The sequence below is a fragment of the Corylus avellana genome, chromosome ca8 (assembly GCF_901000735.1).
Source record: "Corylus avellana chromosome ca8, CavTom2PMs-1.0".
NCBI classification, from domain to species: Eukaryota; Viridiplantae; Streptophyta; class Magnoliopsida; order Fagales; family Betulaceae; genus Corylus; species Corylus avellana.
In genome coordinates, this window is record NC_081548.1 from 14,267,660 (window position 1) to 14,294,516 (window position 26,857).

General features: G+C 33.7%; 2 protein-coding genes across 2 annotated transcripts; both read left to right on the plus strand.

The window, feature by feature from the left end:
• The first annotated feature begins 677 nt into the window (after positions 1-677).
• Positions 678-6,217, plus strand: LOC132190919 (disease resistance protein RUN1-like). The gene is made up of 10 exons (XM_059605944.1): positions 678-800; positions 893-1,082; positions 1,327-1,753; positions 2,442-2,680; positions 2,865-3,121; positions 3,206-3,482; positions 4,774-4,955; positions 5,053-5,370; positions 5,739-5,906; positions 6,017-6,217. Exons 1-10 carry the CDS (start codon positions 678-680, stop codon positions 6,215-6,217), a joined length of 2,382 nt encoding a protein of 793 aa, XP_059461927.1.
• Positions 6,218-12,057: 5,840 nt separating this feature from the next.
• Positions 12,058-18,635, plus strand: LOC132190719 (disease resistance protein RPV1-like). The gene is made up of 6 exons (XM_059605768.1): positions 12,058-12,435; positions 13,473-13,971; positions 14,518-15,610; positions 15,968-16,243; positions 16,343-17,917; positions 17,996-18,635. Exons 1-6 carry the CDS (start codon positions 12,324-12,326, stop codon positions 18,521-18,523), a joined length of 4,083 nt encoding a protein of 1,360 aa, XP_059461751.1. The 5' UTR covers positions 12,058-12,323; the 3' UTR covers positions 18,524-18,635.
• The last annotated feature ends 8,222 nt before the right edge of the window (positions 18,636-26,857 follow it).

Genomic DNA, 26,857 nt, shown 5'->3' on the forward strand with positions numbered 1-26,857 from the left:
ATTACCACCCTTATTCCTAAATAGTTTTTTTTTTTTTCCTGATTAACAAGGTGTTCTTATAACCTATTAATTCAGTATAAGCTAGCTGTTGAGTTTCCCAGTGAAAGATCTAGATGATCCGACAAAATTTAGCAGTGAACTCCGATGTAAGCCATATATACTGGAGTCTTCTTCATCCTCAAATTCTCAGGGAGAGAGAGAGAGAGAGAGAGAGAGAGAGAGAGAGAGACAGAGACAGAGACAGAGACAGAGACAGAGAGACCCATTTGAGTGACTGATAGAAAACTTTTATTTGCACTATGGCTTGGTTCTCGGCGGCAGTGGAAGTGAAAGCTATTTAAAAAAAGAAAAAAGAAAATGCAAGTTGAAAAAGTCTGAAGAGTATATTTACATGATACAGAAAAAGCAGTTGATGCCACAGCAGCAGTAGACGCTGTGCATCATTAGTAGAAGGATCTCTGCAAGAAAACATGACGATTGAAGAGGTACCCTTATAAACCTCTGTGAAAGCATCACCATTTCTCTCTCTCTCTCTCTCTCTCTCTCTCTGTATGTTTACTAGCCACATGTGTTTTTTTTTTCTATGTATCAATATCTTCTAAATTTTGCTCATACATAATTGTATAAGAAAATTGACTAAGAAATCTGTCATATTCTACTACTTGTTTGTGCTACAAATGGAGATGAACCGCATGAAAGAAGAAAACAGGGTATCGAGGAAGGTAGTAGAGCAAAAACTGAAAGATTACCATGATTTACAGATGAAATTCGCCACAATTCAGCTAAATAACCAAGAAAAGGTAAATCTAGTTTCCTTATTTATTGAATATGTCTGTTGTGTTATGCATAACAGCATAAATACTTAATTGTTTTACACTTTGCTTTGATTTAGGATCCTCAGTCCTTTCTTTCGCTTCGTGGTAACAACAAGGCTAGTCAAGAACCAAACACAGTTCCTAAAATTCTAGGTATCACTAACCAAAGCCTTCTATCACCGTCACCCACGGATGGTATTAGGGAGAGTGAATTAGGGTTGTCACTGAGGCTACATACTTATATTGAAGAACAAGAACAAGTGGAAGGTAAAAATCAGCAAGAAGAAAAATATGAAATTATTAGTAAGTTCGGATACCACTGAATCATCATCATTGTGTCCTCTTTAATAGGGTGAAACTTTGCTTAGAGCCTTAGAGGATCCTGAAAGAATTGAAGAAGAAAAAGAATGAATCATCATAAAAAAAATTTGGATTTAGATTTATGTTTAGTAAATGATATTTTTCTCATTTTTCAATTTACTTAACTTGCCAAATATGTCTTATTTTTCAGCCCAATCAAACTCAACCACAAGAAGCACCTTGTCTTCCATGGTTACTCCAACCCTTCCTTCATCTTCTGAATCTCGATGGGATCATGATGTCTTCTTGAGTTTCAAAGGTGAAGACACCCGAAAGAGCTTCACCGATCATCTCTACTCCGCCTTGGTAAAAGTAGGAATTCGTACCTTCCGAGATGACGAGGAACTTCCAAGAGGGGAGAACATGCCTACCAAACTTCTCAACGCCATTCAAGGGTCAAGGATTTCCATTGTGATTTTCTCCAAAAGCTATGCTTCTTCCAGTTGGTGCCTCAATGAGCTTGTAGAGATTATGAACAGTAAGAATACCATAGGCTGCACTCTTCTTTCGATATTTTATCATGTGGGCCCCTTGGATGTTCGAAAACAGACAAGAACTTTTGTGGAAGCCTTTGCTAGGTATGAAGAGTGATTTCAGACTGATATAGAGAGGGTGCAGAGGTGGAGGAAAGCTCTTAGTGAAGCTGCAAATTGCTCTGGCTGGGATCTCGAAAGCGTTGCAAATGGGTATTATGATATAGACTCTTCTACTTTTTCATGCATTTCTCATTCTTTTTCTTTTTTTGTTCTTTTCTTTTCTTTTAAATTTTAGACAAACATTGATCAAAAGTAAAATTAAGCTAAATGGATTTAAGAAAATGTGTTTGAGTTGAATCAGTTGATGGTTTTCTGTTCCATGCTCACTCTATTAGTATATCAAGATCTTGCCATCTAGAGACAAACCTTTTTTCTAGAAATTATCAAGTCTAGGATTGCTTTCAGATAAGCTATCAAACAGTTGAGAGAAATGATATTGTAACCATACTTTGCGCGAAACAATTAATGGCGTTTTCTACAAGAAGAAAAAAGAAATTGTTTCATGCCATGTCAATAGGAGAAGAAATTATATATAAATAGATTTAAATGATAATTATCAATAAAATTTGATAAAACCTAATTGTTTGTCATGTTATATTAATCTCATATTATATTCTCAAATGACTAGGATGATAAGATCTATTCGGTACCCTGATGAGTCATAATTTTTTTTTTTTTTTTCCTTGTGCTTACTTCGTTGTTCTATTTTCCATTTGAATCATATAATCAGGTATGAATTAAGATTCATCAAAGAGATTGTTGAAGAAGTTTTGTGTAAAGTGAACCTCGCTCGCTTGGATGTTGCCAAACACCCAATAGGAATAGAGTCTCGTGTTCATCATATTAAAGATTTATTAAATCTTGGAACAAGTGGCGTTCGCATTGTGGGCATTTACGGAATGGGTGGAAGAGGAAAAACAACCCTAACAAAGGCTGTTTATAATCAAATATGTGTTGCATTTGAAAGAAGTAGTTTTCTTTCAAACCTTAAAAAAAGTTTAGAAAAGCCCAATGGCTTAGTTCAGTTACAAGAACAACTTCCTCATGATATCTTGAAAACGAATTTGAAGATTGGTAGTGTTGATAGAGGAATAAGTATAATTGTGGAAAGAATTCATGAAAAAAAAAGTTTTTGTTGTTCTTGATGATGTAGATGACTTTGAAAACCTACACGTGTTAGGTGAAAAGCAATGGTTTGGTCCAGGAAGTAGAATCGTTGTAACAACTAGAGATGAACATTTGTTAAGTCAATTAGGAGTAGATGAAAAATATAAAGTAGAACTGAATCGTTGGGAGTCTCTTCAACTGTTTAGTTGGCATGCCTTCAAGATGGTTGATCCAAAACAAGATTACTCAGAGCTTACAATTGAAGCAGTGGATTATGCCGGAGGAATTCCATTAGCTCTTGTGGTTTTGGGTTCTTTTCTTAAAGGAAGAAGCATTGTTGAATGGAAAAATGAATTGAAAAAATTATGAAGAGCTCCTCATGACGAGATTCAAAAAATACTTGGGATAAGTTTTGATTCACTGGACAGTTCTACAAAGGACATATTCCTTGATATTGCATGTTTCTTTGTCGGTATGGACAAAGAATATGCAATCAAAATACTCTATGGTTGTAATTTCTCTCCAGGGATTGCTATCTCTATTCTCATTCAGAGGTCACTTGTAACAATTGATTACCAAAATAAGTTAAAGGTGCATAATCTGATTCATGATATGGGAAGGGAAATTGTTTGTGAAGAATCACCCAAATATCCAGGAAAACATAGTAGGTTGTGGTTTCACGAAGATGTGTTAAATGTACTACACAAACATACGATAAGAGGCATATGCATTTACATATATAAACACATGCACATGCACATGGACATAATGTACATGCTTTGTAGGTATGCATGAGAGATTTTCCTTTTTGCCAAGCATACTTCAAATTTAAATGGTATGCAATCGCGTTTTAAGCAATTCTAATCATGTTCAAATCACTTTATTATTCTTTTTCGAATTATGGTGAGAATATATAGGCCTCTTATAGCTCAAAGTTATTCTAGCTTTATACAAGATGAGGATGTGCATTGCTAATCCAACCATCTATTTTGCTAGGGATCAGAAACAGTCGAGGGTCTCATCTTAAATCTATCTGTACTTGAAGGTGTATATTTGAAAATTGAAGCATTAACAAATATGAAGAATTTGAGATTACTCCAAATCAATTATGTACATCTCACAGGATCTTATGAACATCTCTCTAAAGAGCTAAAATGGTTTTGTTGGCATGAGTGTCCCTTGGAATTTCTACCACAGGGTTTTCATCTAGAGAACCTTGTTATTCTTGACATGCAGAATAGCAATGTCAAACAAGTCTGGAAGAAGAAAAAAGTATAACAAATCTTGCAGTGCCCTTATTCACTATTAATGTCAAATACGTAACTAACAATAATTTTTTTTTTTTTTTTTTTTTTTTGTTTTACAGATATTCAACAAGTTGAAGGTTCTTAATCTTAACAATTCCAAATATCTCACCAGATCACCAGACTTTTCTTAAGTGCCACAACTGGAGATACTAATATTTGAAGGTTGCACGAGCTTAGTTCAGGTTCATGAATCCATTGGATACCTTAAAAGACTTGTTTGATTGAATTTAAAGAATTGCATGAACTTGATGGATCTTCCAAGAAGCATTTCTAACTTAGAATATCTTGAAACTCTTGACTTGTCTAGCTGCACAACACTTGAAAAAATTCCGTCCTTACCCTCCTCATTTGGTATTTTGAAGAACCTCAAAACTCTATCATTATATGATTGTAGTCATCTCACCGAATTACCAAACTTCTTACCTACCCCACATCTAGAGAGTCTAGTACTTGAAGGTTGTACAAGTTTGGTTGAGATTCATGAGTCCATTGGACATCAAAAAAGACTTATTTTGCTGGATTTACAAAGATGCGAGAACCTTAGGAATCTTTCGAACAACATTTCTAACTTAGAATCTCTTGAAACTCTTGACTTATCTAAGTGCTTTAATCTTAAAAATTTACCTGATCAATTGGGGAATATGATAGTTTTAAAGGAGCTGTATGCGGAGAAAACTGCTATTAAGCAACTACCACCCTTCTTTAGCCTTTTGAAGAATCTTGAAACTGTATCATTATGTGGATGTGAATGTCTCATCGAATCACCAGAGTTCTTAGAAACCTCACGTTTAGAGACATTGATACTTGAAGATTGTGCAAGCTTGGTTGAGGTTCACGAATCTATTGGACTTCTAAAAAGACTTGTTTGTCAAAGTTTAGGAAGATGCAAAAAGCTTAGGAATCTTCCAAGTAGTATTTCTAACTTAGAATGACTGCATAGAGCTTGACAAGTTACCAAAACAATTGGGAAATATGACAGCTTTAAAGGAGATTCTTGCAGACATAACTGCTATTGAGCAACTACCCTCCTCCTTCAGTCGTTTGAGGAATCTCGGAATTGTATTATTATCTGGAAGTGGAGGACCATCCTCATCATGGATATCACTCAAAAGCTCCAACCACATAAGTTTGTTAGCTTCCATTTCTAGATTAAGTTCGTTGACAAAACTAGATCTCAATGACTGCAATTTGTCTGAAGATGAGATTCCTATTGAACTTGGATGTTTATCTTCTCTCAGAGAATTGGTTTTATCTAGAAACAATTTTCTTAATCTACTTAGTTGCGTCAACTACCTTCCTGCATTATCGGATTTGTTTGTAAATGAGTGTACTACTCTTCAATCAATCTCAATCCCCATAAGTGTAAAAATTCTGGAAGCAAATGGTTGCACATCATTGGAAAGAATCTTAATTTTGACGAACAAGAGTTCAGGATCTTTTTACCTTAATAATTGCCACAAACTGGTTGAAATTCAAAGTTTGAACAGTGTGTGTGTGATCTGCATCAAATGTTCTCATGGGAAGGTGCAACAATCTAGCATATGATTTTAGAAAGAGTATTCTCCAGGTTCTCTCTCTCTCATTTTATGACGTAAACACATTTTTTGAAACAGATGCTGTGCAAGACAGATAGCAGTTCCCTTTGCCTCCCCGGAAGTGAGATTCCAAATTGGTTTAGCCATCAGACAATCGGTTCTTTAATATCCTTTCATGTTCCTTCCTTTTTGGATGGTAAAATGGGCAAGGTGCTTGTTTGCGTTGTTTATGCAGCAAACAAGGAAGTACCCAGACTGTTAGATCTAGAGGGTTGGTTCGACTGGACATTCTGTAATAAAACTAAAAATCCCCAAGAGTCATACAAGATAGAGTCCAAAAACTTCTATTTTGATAGCTTTCAAGATCATATATTTGTAGCCATGATACAATTTCATCATATAATCTCGAGATGAAAAGTGGAGACGAAATAGAGCTGTCTGTTGATCTTGGGGACCAGAGTCAAGTGAAGAAGTGTGAAATACAAGTGAAGAAGTGTGGAATTCATCTCCTAGTTGATGAGCCAAATGTTATGGATGAAGATGGAAGTGTGGTCTAATACAAGGAAGCACCAGAGATTTACGTAGATGGGGTTGGTTTGCCTGGAGATTTTGTAATAAAACTAGAAATTCCCAAATATACTTGGTTTGTTCCAGAGAATGCTTTTTTGATAGCTGTGAAGATCATATATTTGAAGAGGTGATGGGATTTTGTCGAATTGAACTTGAGATGAAAATTGGAGATAGTGTTCACATTACTTGCCAAATGGATAATGTTCGCATGGTCTATCTTGTTTTGCTTGTTTTGCTTGCATTGTGCAAGAGGGTTGATTTAGAAAATTAAATAAATATTGTATTTTTTTTGAACCCTTGATTTTTTATTCTTCTTTTCCTCTTTTTCTTTGAAAACTTGAACATTGAGCTTATTTTTTTGCCCACTTTTCAATATATATTTTGGAAAAATTACACTTTACTCCTAAAGTTTGAGCTAATTTTCAATTTGACTTCTAATGTTTCAATTTTTATAATGCATCCTATCAAAGTTTAAATTTTTTTTAATATGGCCCATCTATTAATGATTTTCATCTAATTTAACTGAAAATTGGTCGCGTGCCAAGCACGTTTTTGTTTTGTTTTTTTTAAAAAAAAAAAAAAAAAATTGAAAATTGTCCAATGTATTTTAATAAATTCTAAAAATACCCCAAAGTCGAATAAAATAAAATAAAAAAAGTGGGTGGTCGTAGTCACCCCTTTAGCCATTTGGGGGTGCTTGGCTACCCCCTTTGGCCCCCTTTGGCCCTGGGGTGGCCTGTCCACCCTCACCTGTCTAGATTGGGGGTGGTGTGCCACCTCCATAGCCCAGGGGGTGGCCGACCACTCCCAATTTATTTTTTTTTTTCTTTTTTGTTTTTGAGTTTTTTTAAAATAAAAAAATAAAATTGTAAGGGCAATTTAGTATTTTTCATTATTTCCGTTAGATGAAATAGAAATGGTTAACAGATGGCCACATTGAAATTTTTTTTTAACTTTGGTAGGGTGCATTTGTAAAAGTTGAAATATTATAGGTCAAATTGAAAATTGGTTCAAATTTTAGGAGGTAAAGTATATTTAACCCATATATTTTTCATTACAGAAAGTCCAGGTGAAAGCAAACAATAAGTCAACGAAAAAGTTATAAGAGAATCTCTATGAGAATATGCAAATACTTCATAATCGTCAAATTTGACTATTTTTAGCTTTTTTTCGACTCAAGCAGAATAGTTATTTTGCAGTTTTTTCTTATAATTAGCATATTCACTATTCACACTATAAACTTTGTTTATTATTATTTTGTCTCCCTTTCTTCCCTTTACTCTCTCTCCTCTTTCTTTCGCTCTCTTTTTCACATAAAATAATATTTTAAAAAAGAGATAGTGGAATAGAGAATCGGTTGGAGTGTATATGAAAGAATGAGTAATTAAAGTAAAAATGGTATTTTTTTAGTAGCTATTTTGCCTATTTCTATTGGAGATGGTTTAAGTGAAGAAGTCAAATGATACTTTTATTTAAAATGACTAATCAAATTCGTACAAAACCCTCCCACATTGGATTAGCCAAAAAAAAAAAAAATGGCAAAGGGATATTTGATTGGATTAGCCAAAAAAAAAACAAAAAACAAAGCTACATGTAGCCGTACTTTTTAAGAGAGTCATTTTATTTTTTATTATTTCTCTCACCTGTTTTATCTTTTTTTCAAAACTTTTCTCACTTCTTAAGGGATCATTATGAGAATATTTTTTTTTTCAAAATTTTTAATAAAAAAACATTTAAATGATATAGATGAAAATATAGTTAATTGAATGTAAAAGACATTTAAAAATTTATTAACTAAATTAAATCAAATGAGTTTTAAAAAATTATTTTACTCCATTAAAAATGCTCTAAAGGCGAGGAAGTCGGTCAAAAGTTATTGAGAAGCGGAAAAAGCAAATTATTGATGAGGCCCACCAAGTTGATGGGTGGGTTGAAAACTCTCCAGCGTCAACAATAAGCAATAACGATGGAAGAAAGGCAGATGGGCATTAAAGATTCAAAGCTGGTTGGGAGAGGAGGGACTCTGTACGACTCTCAGGGCTGGTTTTACTTTTGCTTACGAAGTGCCATGAAAAGCCTTAAAATTGGTTGGTTGTATCGTCAAAGAAATAAATACTATACATTTTTGTGTTTGTAGAGCTGATTTTTTAATTATAAAAAGATAAAAATAAAAGAGTGATCTATGGCCACCTATCTTTTTTTACTTTTTATTTTTTTTTTATGTGCAATATTATGATATGCATTTTTCTTACCCCTTAGGGCTTGGCAATTCGAGTTGATGTGTCGGGTTCAGGTTGACTTACTTGATCAGTAAACCCATTAAGGGCCAATTCTAACACGATATAACTAGTTATTTGATAAATTAAATTAAATTAAAAAAAAAAAAACTAATAACCAGTTATTTTCAATTTCCCAATACTTATACTTTTTATATCACATCAATAACTTTTAATTACAATTCACATAAAAAATCACTATAGAACTTTTTTTTTTTTTTTTTTCATACAAAAAATTCAAAACATTTATCTATTTTATATTACATCAATCATTTTCAAATCAAAACAAGCTTAGAGGTTTTCCATGAGCTTATTGAATTTTTTTTTTTTAGTTTGATTGGAGAACCTGGTTCAACATTATTCGGCTTGGCTTGAATAGCATTCTCAACGAACTCAAGCTTGACCTCAAGCTTGCCCGAACTTTTAATGAGCCGAGCTTGAACACACATTTCATAGCTCGACTCGAACTTGAGCTCGACTTGAATAAATATCTTCGTAAACGAGCTAGTCTTAAAATTCTAAAGCTCGACTCGACTCGATTAACATTATCACAATTGAAAGTTTGGAGGAATGACATTGTTAATTGGATGGTAGTTTGAGGGGTGGTATGTGGACTTTACTCTATAATTAGCTTAAACTCATATGCTTAAACTTTTGAGTTGAATGGTATCTTAATATGTTATATTATAGTCATGTACTAAAAGATTATATATATAGAAATTGCAATCTGATCTTTTACTTGTTTCAATGTTCCCTAATAAAATCCAGCTATGGTTCATTAGTATGGAAAAAAGATTTCGCCAGTATAGGTGGGGGTGGATTGTTGAATCCCTTAATTATGTTTTTAATAAAAGTTGTAATTAATGATTTTGACATGTTTGAGTATGGACAAGGAAAATAATATTTGTTTTCTTCCGACAGTCCTCTGTTAGCTTTTGTGCTTCCTGAATCACCCAATTTGAGGGCTTATACCCCAACCTTGTGCTTCTCTGTGATCCATAGCTGCCCAATACTTTTGTTATCGCCCATGTATCTTATATATATATATATATCTCTTGTTCGATGATATTGAAGTTTGATGTTGTTTTTAAGCCTAGGGTTACAACTGTGAAGAAATGATAAATGAAATATAATCCTCTCAAATTGATAAAGATGATCTGTTTTACTTTCTTAAAGTGTCATCTATTCTCCCCAGCTTTTAAAGGTATAGAGATGACATATGATTGTGAAAAGCTTATATATATGTCCTGTAAGAGCAATGTAGAAGCCAGATGGCTTGACTACCAAGTTGCATAAACTTGGTACTGCCAATCAAATAGCATAATAGAATGAAGATGAAAATATACAAACAAGCCCCACATAGCTGAAGTATTTCAAGTAATGGTTTCTCTATGACAGAAACCTTACAAATTTTTGATACAAAGATGGAACCTAATTCAATGACATATTCTGGACACAGTTTTGCACCTTCAACCTTCAATCACATTGATTTTGGCTTGTGAACAGAGCAGTATGTATGTGTGAATATACTGCAAAATCAGACACACTGTAATATTTTGGTGAACCCTCATATATGCACATCATATCTGAAGTACATTGAAGAAAGCAAATTAATAAAATTTAACTTTTAACAGTGTCAAGTAGCAAATTAAATGTCGTCGCTCGAATGCTCAGTAATTCAAATAGTATCAGATTTTACAGACCAACGACTGACAATATCATTGGTGTTTATAATGGTGAATATATATCTGAAAACCTTTTATGACAACATAAGACCAAGTGAAAAGAACCAAAACCTTAGAGGCCAAATTAAAAATAGGGTGAAACTTAGGGGGTAAAGTACATTTTTTTTCATAAAACAATCACTATCAAATAGGGGTGGGTATCGGTTCGGTCGTTGTTGGTAGCTAGAAGCATTTTTGCCTATCGATTCGTAAAAGTTAGTTAAGTCGATAATTAATCGACTTCATACCGACAATGAATAATTTCGACTTTTTCGGTTAATAGGTGGTTGGTTAAGTTGATTAATTGTCAATTACAAATTTTTATTTTAAGATTTATCAATTTCATTGTAACTACAAAATTAGTGAAGAATATGTTTTATAAATGACAACCACAAATCATGATAAATACAATAAGAAAAGTTACTATATAAAATTCAAAATTCACTTTTCAAAATCAGCTAAGTCAGTTAATTCTTGGTTAACCGAAAAAAAAAATTCTACTATCTACCGAACCAAACTGATGTCGAAACAGTATTTTTATTTCGCCTACCAACTGCCAGAAGTCGGTCCGTGACAGTTTGGTGGTAGTCGATAAACAGTTAATGTGTCCACCCCTATTATCAAATATGAAATACAAATATAGCTAAAAAAACAAAAACTCAAAATTCAAAGCGTTAATACTCAAAAATTTCAGTCTCACTCAAAAACTTCTTTTTGTTAGGACAAATATCAGCTCTTTGTCTTTTTTTTAATGAAATATGGTCTACTGCTAATTAAGCTCCTCCTTGTTAATAGCTCTCCGTCTTTTATCTCAATTATTTTGCTGTGGATTGAAGGGCGTAAAAGTTAGTGAAAGCAAACAGTAAGTCGGTCAAAAGTTATTGAGAATGAAAAAGTGAATTAATGATGGGTCCCACCAAGTTGATGGCGCGTTGAAAAGTCTCCAGCGTCGACAATAAGCAATAACTAAGGAAGAAAGGCAGATGGGCACAGGAATAAAAGTCTCCAGATTCAAAGCAGGATGGAGGAGGAGGGAGTACTCTGTACGACTCTCAGGACTGGTTTTACTTTTGTTTACAGAGTGCCATGAAAAGCCTTAAAATCGGTTGGTTGTATTTTCAGAGAAATAAATACTATACATTTTTGTGTTTGTAGAGCTGTCATTTTTTTTTTTTTTAATTATAAAAAGATAAAAATGAAAGAGTGATCATGGAACTGAGCTAACCTTAAGTTAAGAATAATATTCATTATTTTGAATATTAAATTAAGATAAAATTTGAAATTTCAACATAATAATATAAGAATAGTTAGAAGCAATATTTTTAATTTTATATATATATTTTTATAATATTAACATGACAGTTTTTTAACCAATTCTTCCTGAAAAAAATATCTTAACATCTTTGCTGTGTTTGGCAATGGAATGAAAAAAAGAAAATAGAATGATAATATAATAAGTTTGATTAATATGAGAAAAAAAATATATATATATATTTTGTATAAAAAAATAAAAAAAATTATTTTATAATAATTTTTATTTAAATAATAATAAAAAAATAATTAATATATATAAAAAGTAAAAATATTAAAATTAATTTTAAGAAAGATCCAATTCTGACCTTTGCCAAACACAGCCATCAAGGCCTGATGCAATTGTAGCGTTTGAAGGTGCTAGGAAAGTGCGTGAGAGCAATTGTAGCTTGTTGCGCTGTCACTTAAACTACGTAACCGACAGCGACCCACGCAATCAATCATCACCACCGAGAGCCAAAGTCAATGTGTAGTAATAAACACACCTTGCTGCTTTGGTCATCTCCGTCTTCGATCCTTTCTCTCTCTCTCTCTCTCTCTCTCTCAACCCAAAATCTCTGTTTTTTGGTAACCCAGAAATCCAAATCCAAGTCTCGGACTCTCGGCCATCAAACCCAGAAACTGAGCGTTAATACCCATTGTCGTTAACCTCCCCACACTTCTCACTTCTCCCCTAATATTGCCCTCAAACTCCGATTTCTTTCACAAACTACCCCCCACCATCGGTCTCTATCTTCTGCAAACTACCCCGCCATCCCTCTCTATCTACCACTCTACCACCCATGGACCAAATCATCAGTGTCATACGACGATGCTTGCCTTTCTGCTTTCCACTGCCAGAATCCGAAGACCAAAACGAGGCCTCCCAGGTTGTCGAAGAACAAAACGAAGACGGTAATGTTTTCATCTCACTCATAGATCAAATAGAAATGGTTAGGTGCATGCATTTGTATTTGTGTGTTATGCCAAGATTAGCCCGGAAAACACAACTTAAATAATTAATTTTTTAAAATAAGATGTAGATGCTCCCACAAAATTTAGCATAGCACTCCAGTGAAAGCCAAATATAGACTGGAGTCTTTTTTATACTCCCTATCGGAGGATGCAAAATATCCGGTTTACACCACGACCTGATTAAAGTTATTTCTATGTTTATTGGAGATTCTAAAATTTCAGCATATAATATTCATTTTATAGAATTCCTCAAGGCTATTAAGTTCTTCATGTAAAAAACAAAGAATTAAACAAAAAAAGAAGGGAAAAAGAATAATGCAATTATCCTACCTCAATATGCAAATAACGGTGTATGAAATTTTCATACATTGATTTGTTACTGATAGGTCTATGATTGGGTGTTTTTATGAGTTTTTAAATGAAATTTGGGTATGTAATTGTTTTTTTTTTTTTTTTGTAACAATTTGAGAATAAATGAATTTGACTAAATTTGAGAATAAATGAATTTGACTAACTTTGGGCCAAGCCATTTGTTGAATTACAAAATAACTTAAAGTAAAAAAATTAAATACTAATAAACTAAATAAAACTGATAATATAAGAGAAATGTTATGTGCTCTTCTCGTGTTTTTTTGGTGTCTTCATAGTTCTAGGTGGATATTATTTTTAAAAAAACAAGTGAGTGAAATAAGTATCACATTCTTTTTTTTTTTTTAGAAAATAATATCCACCTAAGATTATGAGGATACCAAGAGAATATGAGGAGAGCATCTAGCATTTCCTTATAAATAAATCTAAAAGACACTGATTCTTTATTTTTCATCTTGCATAAGTTTGTATTTAGAATTATGTTTAACAAATCTTTCTCATTTTTCAATTTGAAAAAAAAAAAAAAAAAAAAAAAGGAAAATCTTGATTACACCGTTATACAGGCTCTACCCCCTCTTGTTTCTCATAGGATTTGTCTCCTTTTGCAGTCCGGTCAAGCTCAAGCACAACAAGTACCTCCTTTTCCAAACCTCATTGGAATTACGACGTCTTCCTAAGTTTCAGTGGTAAAGACACCCGTAAGAACTTCACCGATCACCTCTACTCCGCCTTGGAGGGAGTCGGAATTCGTACCTTTCGAGATGATAAAGAGCTTCAAAGAGGAAAGCCCATCTCTACTGAACTACGCAATGCGATTCATGGATCGAGAATTTCCATTGTGGTTTTTTCCAAAGACTATGCTTCTTCCTGGTGGTGCCTTGATGAACTTGTGGAGATCGTGAATTGTAAGAATACCATAGGCCACACTCTTCTTCCAATATTTTATCATGTGGCCCCCTCGGATGTTCGAAAACAGATTAGAACTTTTGCAAAAGCCTTTTCTAGGCATAAAAAGCAGTTTGATATGGAGAGGATAAAGAGTTGGAGGAAAGCCCTTACTGAAGCTGCGAATTGTTCTGGTTGGGATCTCGAAAGCGTTGCAAATGGGTATTATGCTATGGACTCTTGTAATTTTTCATGCTTTTCTTTTCTTTTATTTTATTTTATTTTTTTTGTCATTTTCTTTCTATTTAAATTTTAGACAAAAATTGATAAAAAGTAGCATTAAGCTAAATGGATTGAAGAAAATTATTGATTGAGTTGAATCAGTTGATTGTTTTATGTTTTGTGCCTACTCTATCAGTATCTCAAGATCTTGCCATCTAAAGAGAGAACCCTTTTTTTTTTTCTAGATCTACCAACTCTAAGATTGCTTTTTAATTAAAATATCATACATTTGAGAAGAAACAAAAAAAATAATAATAAAATAAAATAAAAATTATGGCATGTCAATAGGAGAAGAAATTATCGAGAAATATATTTAAATAATAATGATCAATATGATAAAATCTAATTGTCTTCATGACATATTATTCTCAAATGACTAGGATGATAACCTTTATTTTGTGCCCCGATGAATTATAATTTTTTTTTCTTCGTTTTCTTTTCTTGTGCTTACTTTGTTCAATTTTTCATTTGAACTATAATAATCAGGTATGAATCGAGATTCATCAAAGAGATTGTTGAAGAAGTTTTGTGTAAAGTGAACCCCGCTCACTTGGATGTTGCCAAACACCCAATAGGAATGGGGTCTCGTGTTCGTCATATTAAAGATTTATTAAATCTTGGAACAAGTGATGTTTGCATTCTGGGTATTTACGGAATGGGTGGAATGGGTAAAACAACCCTAGCAAAAGCTGTCTATAATGAAATATGTGTTGCATTTGAAGGAAGTAGTTTTCTTCCAAACATTAAAGAAAGTTTAGAAAAGCCCAGTGGCTTAGTTCATTTGCAGGAACAACTTCTTAATGATATCTTGAAGAAGAATTTGAAGATTGGTAATGTTGATAGAGGAATCAATATAATTAAGGAAAGAATTCATGGAAAAAAGTTTCTTGTTATTCTTGATGATGTGGATGACTTTGAAGAACTACACAAATTAGTTGAAAAGCAATGGTTTGGTCCAGGAAGTAGAATCATTGTAACAACTAGAGATGAGCAGTTGCTTACTCAACTTGAAGTACATAAAAAATATAAGGTTGAAGAATTGAATAATTGGGAGTCTCTTCGACTTTTCTCCTATCATGCCTTTGGGATGGCCCTTCCAATAAATGATTATCAGGAGCTTTCGATTAGTGCAGTGAAGTATTCAGGAGGACTTCCATTAGCTCTTGTGATTTTGGGTTCTTTTCTCAAAGGAAGAAGCATTGATGAATGGAAAAGTAAATTGGAAAAACTACAAAGTACACCTCATGACAAGATTCAAAAAATACTTAGAATAAGTTTTGATTCACTGGACAGTTCTACCAAGGACATATTCCTTGATGTTGCATGTTTCTTTGTCGGTATAGACAAAGAGTATGCTATCAAAATACTCGACGGGTGTAATTTCTCTCCAGGGATTGGTATTCCTATTCTCATTCAGATGTCACTTGTGACAATTGATTACCAAAATAAGTTGAAGATGCATAATCTGATTCGAGATATGGGAAGAGAAATTGTACGTGAAGAGTCACCCAAACATCTTGGAAAACGCAGTAGGTTGTGGTTTCACAAGGATGTCTCAAATGTACTGGACAACCGTACGGTAAGAGGCATATGCATTTACATATGTAAACATGTGCACATGTACGTAATATACGTGTTATGTAGGTATGCACGAGAGATTTACCTTTTTGCCTTGCATGCTTTATATTTTGAATAGTGCATCATCGTAACTCAAAAGATTGACTTTAAATGGAAAACTTCTCTAAATCAATTCAAGTAGTTTACAACATTGAAATGGTATGAAATCATGTTTAAAGCAATTCTAATCATGTTCAAATCACTTTATTATTCTTTTTTGAATTATGGTGAAAATATATATGCCTACTATAGTTCAAAGTTATTCTAGCTTTACACAAGATGAAGATGTGCATTGCTAATCCAACCATCTTTTTGCCAGGGATCAAAAACAGTTGAGGGTCTCATCTTAAATCTCCCTGTACTTGAAGATGTGCATTTGAAAACTAAAGCATTTTCGAATATGAAGAATTTGAGATTGCTCCAAATCAATTCTGTATATCTCACAGGATCTTATGAACATCTCTCTAAAGAACTAAAATGGCTTTGTTGGCATAAGTGTCCTATGGAATCTCTACCACAGGATTTTCATCTGGAGGACCTTGTTGTTCTTGACATGCAGAATAGTAATGTCGAACAAGTTTGGAAGACAAAGAAAGTATAGCAAATCTTAAGAGTGTTTTTGTTTTAATTTTTTCACTATTAATGTTAATATTTAACTTACAAGAAATTATTTTTTCTTTATTTTGTTTCACAGAGATTCAATAAGTTGAAGGTCCTTAATCTCAGCAATTCCAAATATCTCACCAAATCACCAGACTTCTCACAAGTCCCACAATTGGAGATACTAATACTTGAGGGTTGCACAAGCTTGGTTCAAGTTCACGAGTCCATTGGATATCTCAAAGGACTTGTTTTGCTGAATTTACAAAGATGCAAGAACCTTAGGAATCTTCCGAGCACCATTTCTAACTTACAATCTCTTGAAACTCTTCTCTTGTCCAAGTGTTTTAATCTTCAAAAGTTACCAGAGCAATTAGGGCATATGACGGCTTTGACGAAGCTATGTGTGGAGAACATTTGTATTAAGCAATTACCATCATCATTTATCCTTTTGAAGAATCTCGAAACTTTATCATTACGTGGATGTGATAGTCTCATCGAATCACCGGAGTTCTTACAAACCTCAAGTTTAAAGGAACTGGTACTTGAAGGTTGTACAAGCTTGGTTGAAGTTCATGAGTCTATTGGGCTTTTGAAAAGACTTATTTACCTAAATTTAGGTGGATGCAAGAAGCTTAGGAGTCTTCCAAGTAGCATTTCTAACTTAGAACTTCTCGAAACTCTTGAGTTGTCTGGCTGCTTAGAACTTGACAAGTTACCGGAACAACTGGGGAGTATGATGGCTTTAACGAAGCTGTGTGCAGACAACATTGCTATCAAGCGACTACCATCCTCGTTTAGCCTTTTGAAGAATCTCGAAACTTTATCATTACGTGGATGTGATTGTCTCATCGAATCACCGGAGTTCTTACAAACCTCAAGTCTAAAGGAACTAGTACTTGAAGGTTGTATAAGCTTGGTTGAAGTTCATGAGTCTATTGGACTTCTAACAAGACTTCTTTACCTAAATTTAGGTGGATGCAAGAAGCTTAGAAATCTTCCAAGTAGCATTTCTAACTTAGAGATTCTTGAAACTCTTGAGTTGTCTGATTGCTTAGAACTTGACAAGTTACCGGAGCAATTAGGAAAAATGAAGGCTTTAAAATGCTTGCACGCAAACAGAATTGCTACTAAGCAACAACCTTCCCCCGGAGTTATATCATTATCTGGATGTGGAAGACCATCCTCATCATCGTTGTCGCTCGAAAGCTCCAGCCTCATAAGTTTGTTACCTTCCATTTCAGAAATATGTGCTTTGACAAACCTGACACAGCTAGTTCTTGATGGGTGCAATTTGTCTGAAGATGAATTTCCCATTGAATTTGAATGTTTATTTTCACTCATGGTGTTGGATTTATCAAGAAACAATTTTCGTAACTTGCCTAGTTCTATTTGCCGTCTTCCTGGATTACGGGATTTATCTGTGCATGAGTGTACTGCTCTTCAATCAATTTCATTCCGCACAAGTGTACCGAATTTGGGAGCAAATGGCTGCACATCATTGGAAAGAATCTTAATTTGGACGAATGAGAATTCAGGATCTTTTTACCTTCATAATTGCCACAAGTTGATTGAGATTCAAAGGTTGAAGAGATTGCAATCTGGATCAAGAGTTGTTATGGGAAGGTGCAACAATCTATCACCTGCTTTTAGGGAGAGTGTTCTCCAGGTTCTCTCTTTCTCTCTTTCTCTCTCTCTCTCTCTCTTTCTCTCTCATTTTTTGACCCAAACATTTTTTTTGAAATAGATGATGTGCAAGGCACCTGGCGGTTGTTTCCTTCTCATCCCCGGAAGTGAGATTCCAAGTTGGTTTGGCCATCAGACAATTGGTTCTTTAATATCCTTTCGTGTACCTTGGTTTTTGAGTAAAATTGGCAAGGTGCTTCTTTGTGTTGTTTATGCAGCAGACAAGGAAGTATCGAGAGACTCAGGTAATTGGGCTTGGAGATTCTGTAATAAAACTAGGAACCCCACCAAGTACTTCAGGTCAACGTGCACACTGTGGAACAACATTGTTCATAGCTGTGAAGATCATATATTTGTACAGGTGAGGGAATTGCATGAAAATGAACTTGAGATGAAAAGTGGAGACGAAATAGAGCTATTCGTCAAGGTACTCCTGCATGAAGGGATGAAGTGTGAAATACAAGTGAAGAAGTTGGGAATTCATTTACTATTTGACGAGCTAAATGTTATAGATGAAGCTGAAACTAAAAGTGCACCAAGACTGTACATGTATCAAACGATGGGTATAGGCACTAGATATATCCTTTGATGCTGTTAGAATATTATTGTATATTCAAAAATACTAACCTGTATTGCCATATTTATGACGGCATATTTTTGTAATATTCTCAATATATTATGAAAATATTCTCCACATGTTATTGAAATATTTGTTACTGTATTAGTTAGGGCAAGGCTTACATGCTATAGTTGTATGGGTTTTTAACCCTTACAAGGCTAACGCCTAATGTGAATTTACCAACAAAAAAAAAAAAAAAATCGTCTCCCTTCCGTTAACTTTCTTCTTTCAACCAAAAGTCTCTCTCTCTCTCTCTCTCTTTCCACTTCTCTTCCTCCTCTTACTCTCTCCTCTGCCGGCTTAGTCTTTGAGCCAAGACAGCCTTTTTCTGCAGCAATCAAGCGCAGTCTCTTCGACTCAACCGGCTCCCTCACCACCTGGAACGACCGCGACGACACGACCTGCGGCTGGCTCTGATGGAATTTGTATGTAGGAATTGTAGAATAATCTTCAGGATTCAGGAAGGATTTCTCCCGTTAGGGTGAAAATCCTGTGGAGAACAAGAGACCTTGAGAATACAGAAACTTACGTAACAAAACTAACGTAAAATCCAATGGCTTGTGTTTGTATTCTCATGGGACTCTATAAATAAAGTCCTAACTCAACTCTTGACCAAGAGTTGTGTCTCTTGACTGGTTACTTTCACTGGAAGTTATATTACATTCCTGTATATATTATACAATCTGGTGTGGATATAACCACACTTATAATAGTGTGATCATCCTATGTACCTTCATCTCCCACTTGATCATACTATTATGATCGGTAATAAAACCTCAGTTGTACATGATTACCTTTGGTACCAAAAAATATGTCAACTACTCACTGCTAATACTTGCAGACAGTTATCAGATTATAACATTCTTTGATGTGTACACACTTATGTTATTTCATCTGATTGCACCTTTTTACCATATGTGTCTTATTGACGACATACTAGTGGTGACTTTACTTGCTATATAATCTAAGCAAATAACATTAATTATCCATAGTTGGGAATACAGCCCACACCCAAACTACAATTAATGATTTTTACATAGTAACCACATGTAAACTTGTATTGAATTTTTCATTCAATTTCTTATCTCCAAGGTTATCCTTATTTGAGATTTATATTAGCACTTCTTTCCAATGATTTATTACACTATCGATATGCAAATATTATACCAAACTTAACATAATGCCTTTGATTGGACTTTACATTTATGTCAGTTTATAACGTCTGTTATTCACAAGTGTCAATTGCTCAAGAAAATTTATTTAATTTTAATGAGGCGAAAGAAACACATATCATCATTCATTCAAGTGTCCCTGAATCCTGATTATGCCGTTTTAACCATTAGTTGAGCATTGTTGTGCAAATTTATTTAATTCGCAAGTGCACGAATCGATTCTAGTTTAATGGATTGCAAATGCGAGGTCGAACGCACAGAGAATTGTATTTTTGAAAAAACAACTTATATTTAAACTAATTTTACCCTAACCTAGTTCCAAAAAAAGTTTGAATTTTGAGTTTTGAAAATTAAAGGATAAACATAAACTAAATAAAATAAAATAAAACAAAAGGTAAAGACTAAGGTTTAGGAATCCACACTCACTGAATCATAACAACATACTCCATGTTCATCAATATTTATCCGAAGTTCTCACAATTTAAATCTTATGTATGTTTTACTATGCTTTAAAGAATTAATCAAAACCATCTCATATATCCATTCAATGACCAAATCACGAAAGGAATGCAAATTCAATTGAAACACCAGATGTATCCGTAGAACAAATCACAAGGGATATCCAATTTTTATGAGTTAAAAACCAAGCAATCAATCATATGAAATTATCTTAAATCACCACATGTATCCTTGAATCACAAGAGATATCCAAAAATCACTCCACACATTGATTAGAAGTAAAACAATTGAAATATAAAACTCAATAAAATCGGATAAATAAAGACTTATATAAAAGTGATGTTGTTCTTCATCGGCTTCATCCCCAACCTTAGTTGGGAATTTAGCTCCACATAAAAATAAAATCAAAACCTAAACCTAAACCTAAAGAAAAACTAAACAAAAGAATTTTGCTCTCTAAGATTGTGTCCTTTTCTTGAATGCAAAGAACTCTATTTATAGGTTTAGGAAAGTCCTAAAAACCTTCTTAAACCTAGACAATTCGGAGGTCTGTCTCCCAGTCAAAATAGAAGTCTGAAATCGGAATAGGCTTCGTCCAAATTTGTGACCTTTTATTGCGGGGCGATTTTGGAATAGTAACCGTCTGAATTAGGAAAATCTTATTTCATAATAAATTGTATTATTTTGAATTAGCTTTCCAATGCCACTTGAATCACTTCAATCCGATATTTTAGCAAAAAGTTATAGTCAAAATACTGAGACGTGTACAAAATCTGAATTTGAATCTGATCCGAAATCTTATCCAATCTATCTTTAATCCAATCTGATCTTTAATCCGATTTAACCTTTTTCTTGGATTCGGTTAATCTTAACCACATCATCTAGGTCTTCTCAAAGTATGCTTTCTTCCAAACTTTGCATTTTTCCCATTCAAAGCTGTAGTTTTTCTTTAATGACCTGCAAAACATTAAAAACACAAAACTAACACAAAATATTAAATAACGACACAGTTAAAGGATTAACTAATGTAAATAAAGGGGTCCAAATATGCAATATTTGGCACTTATCAAACACCCCCAAACTTAAATTTTGCTAGTCCCTTAGCAAAACAAAACGACAAAATAAAATGAAAGCAAGAAACATAAATCATCTTTCGTGGGAGAGACGATTGCATTTAGCATATGCAACAAGCCTTTTAAACCCCTAGGCATCCCTAGTTGACGAGTGAAGTCTCGTGAGGGCTTAACATAAATGATACCCACAAACATTGTGCACTATGTTGTTAACAAGAAAGAAATTTCACATAAACCATGGTTCTTATTCATGAGCAAGTTTAAAAAGACAAACACTATCATAACAGTCAAAAATGAAATCCAAAATCAAATCACTCATAAATGGACAATTGAGAAATCATATGTTCTGAAAAGTGTAAAGTATAATTAGCATACAATCATGAAGCTTTCAGTTTAAACTCAAGACAAGTTCTATAAAATTTGTAAAATCTCTATCAAATGAAACAACCAAGACAAGATATGCAAATTTTTCTTTTTCCTTTTTTTTTTTATAGGCTCTGCAATGTCTAACTCACTTAAGCTTTCTAATTGACCCCTATAACAAGTGTTAGGCCAATGACTCCCAAGCCAGGTGGCTTTAGGGCACTAGATGTAGAATATCCCTAAGGGCTTATTAACTTAAGTTAAAAAGGCTACAAAGTCAGATTAGCCATATCATAAATCAACACTGAACTTCACACCTTTTGACGCGAACAATTAATGCTTAATGAGGCAAGAGGTCTGGTTACTTAGTGAAAAACTCAACATGATCTTTCTTTTCTTTTTCCTTCTCTTTTTATTTTATTTTTTTCATTTTTTTTTTTGTTTTTTATATCTTGCAAGCCAATGGTTATTCATCAATAGGTCATCCAACAAATCTCAAAGAGAACAAGCTTAAATTCAAACATCATACCTCACAGAAAACATGCTAATGTGCTCATAAAAAATTATCTCAAAACAAGTGAAATCTTTTATACCAAAAAATAAGTCAAAGGACTCAGACTTCAAATGACATAATGATGTGTTCAACTCTTTAATCAAGCTAATGGAATGCAAATCACAGTTACAGTTTAACTCAAACTTGACAACAACATAGCACAATTTTTTTTTTAACACAAAATGACAAATAAAAATAAACAAATAAGAACAAAAATAAACAGACAAAGTGTTTTTCATACCCCCAAACTTAAATGACACATTGACCTCAATGTGTAGTATAGAAATTCATTACCGGAAGTAAGGAAATCTGAGTGTGAACAAGGCTAGGGCGTCCCCTAAACTTAAACACCCAAACACCTGTCAACAAAAACTAACAGCAATATTTTTTTCATAGGAACAAATATCAAAAGATTAATTGTTGTTAGAAACAAAAACAAATAAATTAACATGTAATGAAAAAGGAAAGAAAGAATTTTTGGAGTGAAGTGCAAAAAATAAACTGGAGGAGAAAACTTTACAGCGCTTTCCCCTATCATGCGGATGTCCAACCAATCCCTTCCACACCTTCTTCTTCAAAACTTCATACCCCTTTGGAAGGATATTTCGCCATCTTATGTAGAATTTCTTGCTTCGAAAGATTTTCTTAGGAAAGTGGTTCCTAGATTTGTGTGCTTGTGTGCACAAGTCCTTGAATATCTTCACATAAGATGGCTCTTTGAGACATTCAGGCGATGAAGCTTAGGGACAGTGATGCAAGCAGGAGCTTCAGTACTCACTTTCATGTCACTGGGCAGATCAGGATCCATTGGGAGCTCACTATTTTCATGGTACTCAACTTGCTCATCTTTCTCTTCCTCCTCTTTTCCACAATTTCCTCATTCTCAAGTGTGATGGTGACTTGTGCATGCTCATGATAAGAATTTTCGGAATCATCATCATCAATCATGTAGTGCCTTTCAACCATCAGCTGACTTTGAAGCTCTTCTTCCTCTATTCTATTGAAGTCAGCAACAAGATGAACGATCTGTCCTTCTATCTTGGTCATGGCCTGCTTAAGTTCTTGTATATCTCTGCCATTAGCCATGTTGGAATTCCTTAGCTCTTGTACAGCTTGATTGGTAAAACCTTTTAGCTCTTGTATAGCTTGGGAGTTGGACTGGTCGACTTTTTCTATTAATGTTTTCATCATGTCTTCCAGTGATGACTGTGGTGCAGGCTATGGCACTTGGGTGGTAGACTGATAAATAGGAGGTTGAGCTTGATGATCGAACTGCTGATATTCTGAATGGTGCAATTCATCAAATTGGTGAGCATAATTTCCTGTAACTTGAGCTGGCCATGAGAAATTAGATTGGTTGCTCCAGTCCAGGTTATAACAATTGAAATTTGAATCAAACCCCGGGCTAGAGAAACTGGTGTTCATTTGTTCATATGAAAAGTTAGATCTAGCTACTCTAATTTGGTGTAATTTGTCCCATAAGTCATCGAGCTCAGCTCGCAGATCTAGACAATTGTTTTCCTCATGATAAGGATTGAAACAGTATGAACATGGATTATGTGGGTAAAATTTTTGACGATAGTTGGTAGGAGCTGGTGTCCTATAACTAGGGAAGACATTAAAATCATTAAAATGAAAATTCATACTTCCCCCTCACTTTTTAACATGCAAATATCCCACATAAAACATTAACCATTTTTATTTTTTATTTTTAAATTAAAAAAAAATAAATAAAATAAATAAAACTAACTAACTAAAAAAATAAAACTAAAATTTAAAAACTCACAAAAATGACCAAAAATAAATTTTTGGCAAAAATCTACGGAACTGCTGCAGTTGCTGCCTTTGCTGTAGGGCTGCGAGGAAAGTGCTGCGGCAGAACTGTAAAACAATCCAAAACAAAACAAGAAAAATCTTTTTTTTTTCTTTATTAGTAACACGAATAAAACAAAACAAATTGCAGAAAAATAAAATTCTAATTATAACTAGTAGAAGAATAAAACTAATTTAAACATAAATTGGTTTCAAAAATTGAACAATTCCCCGGCAACGGCGTCAAAAACTTGTTGTGCAAATTTATTTAACTCACAAGTGCACGAATCGATTGTAATTTAATGGATTGCAAGTGCGAGGTTGAACCCACGAAGAATTGTATTTTTGAAAGAACAACTTATATCTAAACTAATTTTACCCTAACCTAGTTCCAAAAAAAATTTGAATTTTGAGTTTTGAAAATTAAAGGATAAGCACAAACTAAATAAAATAAAACAAAAGGTAAAGACTAAGGTTTAGGAATCCACACTCACTAAATCATAACAACATACTCTATGTTCATCAACATTTATCCGAAGTTCTCACAATTTAAATCTTATGTATATTTTACTATGCTTAAAAGAATTAATCAAAACCATCCCATGTATCCATTCATTGACCAAATCACAAAAAGAATCCAAATTCAATTGAAACACCAGATGTATCCGTAGAACAAATCACAAGGGATATCCAATTTTTATGAGTTAAAAACCAAACAATCAATCATATGAAATTATCTTAAATCATCACATGTATCCTTGAATCATAAGAGATATCCAAGAATCACTCCACACATTGATTAGAAATTTAGAAGTAAAACAATTGAAATATAAAACTCAATAAAATCAGATAAATAAAGACTTACATAAAAGTGATGTCGTTCTTCATCAGTGAGGCTTCATCCCCAACCTTAGTTGGGAATTTAGCTCCACATAAAAATAAAATCTAAACCTAAACCTAAACCTAAAGAAAAACGAAACAAAAGAATGTTGATCTCTAGGATTGTGTCATTTTCTTGAATGCAAAAAAGTCTATTTATAGGCTTAGGAAAGTCCTAAAAACCTTATTAAACCTAGACAATTCGGAGGTCTGTCTCCCAGTCAAAATAGAAGTCTGAAATCGGAATAGGCTTCGTCCGGATTTGTGACCTTTTATTGCGGGGCGATTTTAGCATAGTAACCATCCGAATTAGGAAAATCTTATTTCATAATAAATTGTAGTATTTTGAATTAGCTTTCCAATTCCGCTTAAATCACTTCAATCCGATATTTGAACGAAAAATTATAGTCAAAATACTAAGACATGTACAGAATCTGAATTTGAATCCAATCCGAAATCTTATCCAATCTATCTTTAATCCAATCTGATCTTTAATCCGATTTAACCTTTTTCTTGGATTCGGTTTATCTGAACCACATCATCTAGATCTTCTCAAAGTATGTTTTCTTCCAAACTTTGCATTTTTCTCCGTTAAAGCTGTAGTTTTTCTTTAATGACCTACAAAACATTAAAAACACAAAACTAACACAAAATATTAAATAATGACACAGTTAAATGATTAACTAATGTAAATAAAAGGGTCCAAATATGCAATATTTGGCACTTATCAAGCATGATAACCATGGTAGTAATAATTTTGTCCCATGCCAACTCTCATCTGTAAAACCTACAGATTGGCGTTAGATCATGACATGGCTATACATGCGCACATTTTTGTCATCTTATCTAACCTCATCCTTTACCATATACTTCATTACTGATAGCATATTAGGAATGACTTCATTTCACTATCTCTCAAACGAACGACATTAATTCTCCATGGTTGGAGTATAATCCACACCCATTCCACAATTGACGACTTCCGCCGTACACAAAACCATATGTCGACCTGTGCTAAATTTTTTATCAAGTACTTCCTTTAAAGCCATTATTCCTATGGTTTTCCTTGATGCACCTTAATAGCATCACTTTCTGAGAATAGATACTACCCAATCTCAATATAATGCCTTTCAGTGGACTTTACGTTTATGTGAGATGTAATATCTGTACCTCATTAGTGTCATCAGCCCTTAACTGACCAATTATTTTTCCATTAGGCAAAGTGCACAAAATCGTTCTTTCAGGAGCCCTCGGATCCTTCTGACCATGTGTCAATCCATTTAGCTCTTATCTATGTGTATTTTAATCCCATTGTTGCTACATGCTCTTTGAATTCATTCAGAGGCAACCCATAAGATCGGCTACCATCTCTATTGATGAAATAAATTCAACTATTATTTCACCTCTCTTCACTATATCTTGAATATAGTGATAAATTCTATTAATGTGTTTGTCTTTGGAGCTATATGATCCACTTTTTATTAAAGAAATAGTAGACTTATTATCACAAAACACATTTATTGGTCTACTAGGTTTACCTAAATTAAACTGTCAACAAAAAATTAAATCCAGACCAAATTACTTACCTTTGTGCTGCATGCAATGTACTAAGCTCCATTGTGAACTCCACAACACAACCTTGTTTCTTTCTCAAACCAAGAAACAGCCATTCCACCAAATAGGAATATGCATTCACTTGTAAATTTTTTATCATCTACATAACTTGCAAAACCTGCATCACTACAAGCAATAAAGTCGAAATCACTTAGCCCAATACACAATTTCATACCTTGATGCCATGCAAATATCACAGTATTTGCTTCACTGTCTGACAACATACTCTAATTGGATTGAATTTGAAACATACTTATCAATCCAACTGCATGACAAATGTTATGCCTAATACTTGTCATAACATACATGAGGATGCCCATAGCCTATGCATTGGGGATATTTCCATTTGTTTGTTATTATCTCCTCATTTCTTGGGCAC

Excerpts from the sequence above, each read along its gene's own strand:
- LOC132190719 (XM_059605768.1), top strand. The coding sequence starts at position 12,324 with ATGGACCAAATCATCAGTGTCATACGACGATGCTTGCCTTTCTGCTTT. Across the intron at positions 13,972-14,517 it reads CTCGAAAGCGTTGCAAATGG|GTATGAATCGAGATTCATCA; the intron begins GTATTATGCTAT and ends TATAATAATCAG. Across the intron at positions 17,918-17,995 it reads TTAGGGAGAGTGTTCTCCAG|ATGATGTGCAAGGCACCTGG; the intron begins GTTCTCTCTTTC and ends TTTTTGAAATAG.
- LOC132190919 (XM_059605944.1), top strand. The coding sequence starts at position 678 with ATGGAGATGAACCGCATGAAAGAAGAAAACAGGGTATCGAGGAAGGTA. Across the intron at positions 2,681-2,864 it reads ATGTGTTGCATTTGAAAGAA|ATGACTTTGAAAACCTACAC; the intron begins GTAGTTTTCTTT and ends TTGATGATGTAG. Across the intron at positions 4,956-5,052 it reads ATTGTGCAAGCTTGGTTGAG|AATGACTGCATAGAGCTTGA; the intron begins GTTCACGAATCT and ends TTTCTAACTTAG.